General features: G+C 36.9%; 1 protein-coding gene across 1 annotated transcript; it reads left to right on the top strand.

Annotated features, from left to right (window-relative positions):
* The first annotated feature begins 503 nt into the window (after positions 1 to 503).
* Positions 504 to 2,056, top strand: LOC116179498. Its single transcript, XM_031499293.1, has 6 exons — positions 504 to 673; positions 720 to 859; positions 910 to 1,103; positions 1,147 to 1,261; positions 1,310 to 1,482; positions 1,528 to 2,056. Exons 1-6 carry the CDS (start codon positions 504 to 506, stop codon positions 1,939 to 1,941), a joined length of 1,206 nt encoding a protein of 401 aa, XP_031355153.1. The 3' UTR covers positions 1,942 to 2,056.
* The last annotated feature ends 6,657 nt before the right edge of the window (positions 2,057 to 8,713 follow it).

Genomic DNA, 8,713 nt, shown 5'->3' with positions numbered 1-8,713 from the left:
CAACATTATCCCATTTTTTATACCTATGCTAGAGGTTCTTTCAATTCGTGAGATTCTTAAATTCTCCACCTTAAAATTATTAACATTTCACAGCTTCTCGATCATTCGCTTCCTTCAGCTCCTAAAAAATTGCTCCAAGATTCGCTGGTGTCTCACAATTTTTCAGATTCTATAGACTACTTAGTCAATTTTTAGCGTATTTTCGAAAATAACACCTAATCAGATATTAATCCTAAGACACATAGAACAGCACAATGCTAGTTAAATTATTGCTACTAATTTTTTTTGACTTGGACTGTTTGTCAATCGGCCAGTCGCATGGTGTGGACATTTTTTCGTCTGAAATTGACATTATGATGTTGCAACAGCAATTTAATCGCATTTATCACATAACACGTCATCAGAATGGGAAAGCTCTCACGTAGGTACTTACTTTGTTCAACGTGAGAGTGTGTCCTTATATACTTAAAGAGGACGATTTCAATCCCCTCTACATTGTCGAAATGGATTCGAAATTTGACGTTGTTAACGAGTCACTCTTGGAAGACCTTCTAAAAAACCACTTGGGCAGTGGCGCAAAAATTACAACGGTTACAAGAAAATCAATTCCGGTAGGAGAAAATTTTAACAGTGTCCTTCTCAGAATTAGCATTGGCTACTCCATACCTACCAGGTTTGTACTGTGAAATTAATCTTTCGCTAATGCTGTCTAAAACTAGCACGGAAGAGCAGAAATTGTCGCTGGTCGCTAAATGCCTACCCGATGACGGCTTCTTAATAAAGTTTTCGGAAGACATGAAATTCTTTAAACGAGAAATGTTGATGTATAGCAGTACTTTACGGGAAATGTACAGCTTTGGTATTGTACCAAAAGAAGTATTCACCATCGGAATAAATGAGTGATTGCAGGGTGTCTGGAGTGCGTTGCCCCAAAACCATACGCCATCTCCACGGACCCAAAACCCACAATTTTGCTTGAGGATTTGTCAACCCTCGATTATCGCACGGCATCTCGTGATGAGGGATTAGATCTCAACCACTGTCATTTCGTGCTGGATCGGTTGGCAGCGTTCCACGCCACGTCCGTTGTACTCCACGAGAAGGTTTGTATCTTATCCACGTCATATCAATCATCAATAATTTTAGAATCCAAGATCTATGCATGTATTTGATCAAGCACTATTTGCTGATGTGGATGGTATGAACGCTATTATGACTACCGGTTTTCGAGAACTCATTAACACATGCAAAAGATGGCCAGGTAACCATGTTAACTTACTACCAGACGATTTACTGCTTCAAATTCTAGAATTGAAGAAGTTTACTTCCAAATTGACGCCCCTTCAGGAAGGCTTCTTGGGTAATCTGCTGGCGGCCAATAAGCCTAGCACAAACTTCAACGTTTTAAACCATGGAGATTTCTGGATCAACAACATCATGTTCTTGCACGATTCAAATGGTCACATTGAGGATGTTCGATTTGTGAGTGGAACAGCGTTAGTAGCCCATTGAGCTATTTTATTTTAGATAGACTATCAGGCCTTGTATTATTCAAGCCCATCCATTGATTTACACTACTTTTTGGTCCTGGGACCGAATTTCCAAACTAAGCACAAAGCTACCGAACTTTTACGTCATTACCATGAGAAACTGATCCATTATTTACTCAAGTTGTCCGCAAAGACCGTCCCACCAAAATGGGACGAGTTCTTCGAAGACTTTCGTTCGAGAGCGTTTTATGGTGTGGTGACCGCAGCGGTCACTTTAGCATTTATGAAAGCGGGGAATAGGCCAGATTCATGTATCGACAGTTTTCTAAATTCAGTAGGAGAAGAAGGTTTTCGATATTATGCGTTCAATAATTCGGGTTACCTGAAAGAGTTGACAACTTTGTTTACGGTTTATGAAAGCTTAGGCGTTTTTCAACAAAACAATATCTAACAGCAATGCCACTGTCAAAATGCTTAATTGATTATTCAATCGCTGTTTGCCGTTAGATTATGAACTGGTGACGAATTTTTTCCAAAGACGAAATAAAAACTTTTCAGAAAGTATAAAGAAACTGTTAATTTTTCGGCTAGCTATTCTATATTTTTTGTTACCTTGACTTGCCCCTACTACCCAAGTGTACAACATCAAGGGTGACTATACTACCAACTACTACTAAAGTTGTTTGCGCCCGTCCATTTCTCCGTCCTGTGTGAATATTCTGGGATTCATATGTGAAGTAGCAAACAACCCCTAGATATTCCAAACGTTGATCACCACACCCAAATCCCGAAACTATAGCAACTCTTGAAATTCTCTACTTATAAAGGGTGTCCCAAAATTAACGCAAGATTTGAATTTGCCGCCATTTGTGCGGTGAAGTGTTGGCAACCCTGAAAAAAAGCAATTTGACAGCTAACAGTATAGGGTTATTAAAAATGGAGCGTTACACGATAGAACAACGTGTCTTCATTATTTCAAAAATAGTGAAAGCTTGGCGGCTGCAGTTCGAAAATTTCATACAAAATATGATCGGAATAGTGTTTTAACTTCGTCAACTGTGAAGAGATTAATTGAAAAATTCATGGAGACTGGATCCGTTGGAGACGCCAAACACACTGGTCGTCCAAAAACAAGCCGTTCGAATGTGAACACTATTCCGACCATATTTTGTATGAAATTTTCGAACTGCAGCCGCCAAGCTTTCACTATTTTTGAAATATTCTTTAATAATGAAGACACGTTGTTCTATCGTGTAACGCTCCATTTTTAATAACCCTATACTGTTAGCTGTCAAATTGCTTTTTTTTTCAGGGTTGCCAACACTTCACCGCACAAATGGCGGCAAATTCAAATCTTGCGTTAATTTTGGGACACCCGTTACATTCAATGACTTATATCTATCTTATTGAATAAAAAGTAAGGGTACCTATATCAAATTTCGCCAATTTGAATTCGGGTCTCCGGTAGGTGCCAAATTGGATCTTCACGTCAACTACACCTAAACAATCCCATCGTTGCCCGGGTAAGTTTTTCCCACTCTCCCTTTCAACCAGAGCTGGGCAGTATTCGATTTTGTAAATACTTTTTAGTATTCAAATCGTTTAAAGTATTCAAAAACTTTGTAATTAAATACTTTTATGGAAGCAGTATTTGTATTTGTAACTCAAATACTTTCACAAATATTTAGTATTCGAATACTTCGCATAGTATTTGAATACCAAAAATCGACTACTCCAAAATTTCTCGGGAAAACACTTTTTCTTATTAATTTTGGTGCGTATAGAATCCAAAACAAATCGTACTTTTTCGATCAGAATTCTCAATCAAAAGTTATAGACTAGAAACCAATTTCGAAAGAAAATTAAAAGAGCCGTAACTTTTGAAATAGTAGCCCAATCTTGGAACTGTTTGAAATTATGGATTCTACAGGCCACATTCTATAAGAAAATTTTTTTTCCGGGTCGATCTGAGAAAAATTTTTGTTGGGGACTCAAAAAAAGTATTACCTTCCTTTTTTGCCAAAAATTAATAGTAGAACCAGTTCCAATGAGATGTCGCCACGTACGAAATTACCTTCACAGGAACATTTCAATTTATGCACTTAATAGCCACGTCCGACTCAATTTTCCTTAAAGGGCAGTTGAAAATGTGCAATTTCATGTAGGATTTGTAGAGCAATCAAAAGTTATAGACTAGAAAAGAAACCAATTTCGAAAGAAAATTCAAAGGGCTGTAACTTTTGAACTAGTAGCCAAATCTTGGAACTGTTTGAAATTATGGATTCTAGAGGCCACATTCTATAAGAAAAATTTTTTCCGGGTCGATCTGAGACAATTTTTTTTGCGGGCTTCAAAAAAAGGCAGTGTACAACCTTCCTTTTTTACCAAAAATCGACTCCACCAAAATTTCTCGGGAAAACACTTTTTCTTATTAATTTTGGTGCGTAGAATCCAAAACAATGCGTACTTTTTCGATCAAACTTCTCAATCAAAAGTTATAGACTAGAAAAGAAACCAATTTCGAAAGAAAATTCAAAGAGCTGTAACTTTTGAAATAGTAGCCCAATCTTGGAACTGTTTGAAATTATGGATTCTACAGGCCACTTTCTATAAGAAAATGTTTTTTCCGGGTCGATCTGAGACAATTTTTTTGCGGGCTTCAAAAATAGGCAGTGTACAACCTTCCTTTTTTACCAAAAATCGACTGCACCAAAGTTTCTCGGGAAAACACTTTTTCTTATTAATTTTGGTGACCTTTCTTATATCCTTAAGACCATATGTACCAATTTTCAAAGCGATCGCACGTTTCTAAACACGGACAAACGGATGGTCAAAAATGGATCTGTTCCAAAATCGCTAGGATTAATTTCAGAAAGGCGTACGTATCATGTGCACGACGTACGATCGCTTTGAAAACTGGTACACGTAATCTTAAGTATATAACGAATACTTTTGAAAGTATTCGAATACATTCTAAAGTATTTGAATACTTATTTTTTTAAGTATTTGAATACTTTTCAATGTATCTGTATCTAGTATTCGCTTGTGCTGGACGTAAAAGTATTTAGTATTCAAATACCTTTGATTTGTGTAAAGTATTTACGATTTAGTATTCAAATACTTTTTGAAAGTATTCTGCCCAGCTCTGCTTTCCACCACTCGAATCCATCTACCTATACTCTAAAATTCACTTCAAATTATTACGAATCGCAAGATGTAGATTTACCTATTAATTGGTGCATCTCCCTTTTGGCATTTATTGTGTGTAGATCAAATTTCTTTAGGTTTCAACAAACATATATTGTAAAATGACATCCATATAAACGAGCTTGACTATGCAATCTCCCAATGCAAAGACAGCAGCCCAGGTATTGATAACATCCACTATAGTATGATAAGTAACAGCACCAGAACAACTAAACAAGAACTAACTAAATTGTTTAACCATATCTGGAAAACGAATACATTCCTGGAGGAAATCAATAATCATCCCAATATTAAAACCTAACAAGCCTAAAGATGAACCAGATAGCTACAGGCCTATAGCACTAACATCCGTAGTCTGCAAACTACTAGAAAAGATAGTGAACAATCGACTTACGACACAATTAGAAGAATTACACTTAATAAATGACGACCAAAATAGATTTAGGAAAAACAGGTCTACCTTAGACTGCATTAGCAAACTTGAAGTAGCAGTTAAACATGCTCTGATAAAAAAAGAAAATATGACAGCCGTGCTATTCGACATCAAGAAAGCATATGATACCATCTGGCGGCGTACAATAATAGAGACTCTTCTAAAATGGGGATTTAGGGGAAGAATGGTACAATATATTAGAAATTTCCTCGAAGAACGAAACATCATCGTGCGTCTCGCAAATACGACATCTCGAGAACTGATCCAAGAAAACGGAATTCCTCAGGGCTCCGTTATTAGCGTGACTCTTTTTCTAATCGCAATCAACGACATAATTGGCAAAATCCCGAACAATGTACAAGCATCTCTCTACGCGGACGACCTCATAATCTACACCTCTAACAGAAATCTTGAAGACACTCAAAGGTACCTACAAAAAGCTATTAACCGCTTAGAAAAATGGTCTGACCGTACTGGATTACAATTCTCGACCAATAAAACTCACTGCATAACTTTCTCTAGAAGACGCAACATTGGAAATCCCTCACTTAAACTCAATAACATCGTACTCCAACACACAAATCAAATCAAATATTTGGGAGTTGTACTTGACAACAAGATGACTTGGATCCCTCATATTAAAAAAACCATAGAAGACGCCAGGAAAGCGTTAAACATAATCAAAGTTATATCAAATCAAAATTGGGGAACAAATACAAATACAATAATAAAAATATTAAACGCTTTAATTAGGTCGAAAATAGAATATTGCCTATGCATCTACGGAGGAACCAACAGCAGCATTCTGAAATCCTTATATGCTATTTATCATCATGGACTCCGCTTAGCTACAGGAGCACATCGCACAACACCAGTAGATAGCCTCTATGCAATAACGAGTGAACTACCCCTAAAAGCAAGGCTCTCTAAACAACTACTCTGCTACACGGTACAAGTCATGGGTAGACCAAACCATCCGAACCAAAAAGTCACTTTACAACCGGAATTTCAAAATCTGTTCGCTAGGTCAAAAAGAATATTAGTAGTAAGAGGCCAAAAGCTATTAAGATCCCTTGAAATACAAGTTAAACTACCGAATACTCCCCAAATCAAGCAACCCTGGGCAACTCCTCTTATAAAGCCGAACGTTGAACTAACCAACCACCCAAAAAATTCTACAAATCCAGCAATCTATAAAAACCTCTTCTTAGAAATCCTTAATAGACATAATGACAGACAAATAATATATACGGATGGTTCAAAAATTAAAAATCTTGTTGGATGCGCGTTTATACACGAAGACAATTCCTACCAATACAAATTACCAGATGCGCCAAGTGTGTACAGTGCCGAACTATATTCCATCAAGGAAGCACTCGGATATATATCGAGAAACGTGTACGATAAATTTTTAATAGTAACGGACTCGCTCAGCGCATTACAGGGATTAAACAACATGTACCCACAACATGAATATATATAATATATATAATATATGAAATACACACCACCTGGAAAACACTCAAATCACAAAGCAAAGAAACCGACTTTCTATGGATTCCATCACATATCAACATCGAAGGCAACGACAGAGCAGACCAACAAGCAAAAGAGGCCACATCCAGGAAAGATACAAGCACGACATACACCACAAGGACCGACGCCAAACATATAATTAAAAACCGTATCACCAAAGCATGGAATTTGGAATGGGAAGAAACAGCGAACACAAAAAATTACTACAAACCGAAACACACACCCCCAGAATCCCAAAGCAATATCACTAGAAGAGAAGAGACAATATTAACAAGACTGAAAACCGGACATACAAGACTTACCCACGACTACCTGCTTAAAAAGGAAGAAGAACCAACTTACCAACAATGCAATATCAAACTAACTGTGAGACACATCCTCTGTGTCTGTCCTAGGACCACGAAGCAGCGCAACAACTTTAACATCGGCAACCACTTAGAAACCGCTCAAAGCCAAAGAACGTAATAAGTTTCCTAAAAGACATTCAACTAATCGATGCCATGTAAATGTAAATCTTATCTGCTGTATAAGCAAAAATGCCACAAGACCTTGTAGTTCAGGCATTATTCCTTTAAATAAATAAAAAATACAGCGTTAGAATTGATTGTTTCAGGATCAATACATGCAAAAGGAAATAATCCTACTATATTGCATGTGCAGGTTTCAGAAAACTTTACATTACAAGAGCAACGTGCAAATTTTTGGGAGTTGGAATCGGTGCCCAATATTTGTCTATAGTCAAAAGAAGAAACATTGCGCGAAGATCATTTTAAATCTACGTACAAATGTGATACTATACTACCATTGTGTATGATACTACGAATCCCCTTTAAGGAGTGTACAACACAACATTTAAAAAACTTTAAAAATCATGCATTAAAAATGTTTCACTGTTTAGAAAGAAGTTTCAAGAGAAAAGAAATATAATGAATTTATAGACCCCTTTACTCCAAATTACTAGTCGCCTCATCATGGAATAATTCGTAAATCAAGTTCAACAACAAAACTGCGTGTCCTTTTCAACGGATCTGCACAAACTTCATCTGGTATAAGTCACTACATTATTTGCAACTGATTGGACCAACTATTCAGTCAGACCTATTTTCAATTTTGATTCAATTTCGCCAGCTTGGATTAGAGTCACAAGCAGTTTATCCGAAAGCTTCTACAGCTATACTTCAAGATTCCTACATAGATGATCTGTTATTGTTAAACATCCAATTGTACTCCCTCGATCACATTACTTTACTAACCTTTTGTATATGAACACATAAAGAATTTTCACTGCGGCCCTAATTCTCTCATTGGTCATAAGAGAAAGATTTTATTAATTGTCTGCGCATATAACTGCAAAAACAGTAATACAAGATTGCGTGATTTGTTGAAGACACGCAGTTTCCAAAGTTAAGGGTCACTCCGTCACCGCCATTTACTAATTGTGCGGTTGATTATTGCGGTTGAATTAAATTGAAGGGTAGACAAGGACGAGGATGCAAAATAACGAAAGCATATGTTTGTATGTTTCTCTACTAAGGCCTGTCATCTCGAATTAGTATCTACTAACGCAATTTAGGTGCATTTCCAAGTTTTGCATCTAGAAGAGGAAAAACCTCATAACATATTCAAGTAATTTTATAGGAGGAAATAATGACTTAAAAACCGTGTTTGAATTTCTGAACAAAGTCTTTGATGTGCGAAGGGGATTAACTGGCATTTTTCCCCAGCTTCCTCACCACATTTCAACGGTCTAGCAGAAGCAGGCGAAAAATGAACTAAATTTCATCTAAAACGGCTTTTAGTCGATGCGCAGTAATTGTTGAACGCCCTCTTTACCCGCTTTCTTCTTCCCCTAATGCTTAACAAGCGATTTTGCGATTTTACGGTTTTGAAAAACGGAAAATTATAACTGATAGTATGAACAGATGCAGTATTTAGGCTTTTGCTCTAAAATAATTAGGGGAGCTAGTAATTGACTATAAAGAAATTACCATTGAAATCCCTATGCTGCGTTGCGCCAGGCACCACCCTGTATAAGCGCACGGTACGT

The sequence above is a fragment of the Photinus pyralis genome, unplaced genomic scaffold (genome assembly GCF_008802855.1).
Source record: "Photinus pyralis isolate 1611_PpyrPB1 unplaced genomic scaffold, Ppyr1.3 Ppyr1.4_LG8, whole genome shotgun sequence".
NCBI classification, from domain to species: Eukaryota; Metazoa; Arthropoda; class Insecta; order Coleoptera; family Lampyridae; genus Photinus; species Photinus pyralis.
The sequence above is the reverse complement of the archived record's forward strand: the minus strand, read 5'-3'. Positions and strand labels throughout refer to the sequence as shown.

What these genes read in the sequence shown, in the direction of transcription:
- LOC116179498 (XM_031499293.1), top strand. Translation starts at nt 504, where the DNA reads ATGGATTCGAAATTTGACGTTGTTAACGAGTCACTCTTGGAAGACCTT. An exon ending in GGCTACTCCATACCTACCAG is followed by an intron (nt 674 to 719) that starts GTTTGTACTGTG and finishes GTCTAAAACTAG; the next exon opens with CACGGAAGAGCAGAAATTGT. An exon ending in ACATTGAGGATGTTCGATTT is followed by an intron (nt 1,483 to 1,527) that starts GTGAGTGGAACA and finishes ATTTTATTTTAG; the next exon opens with ATAGACTATCAGGCCTTGTA.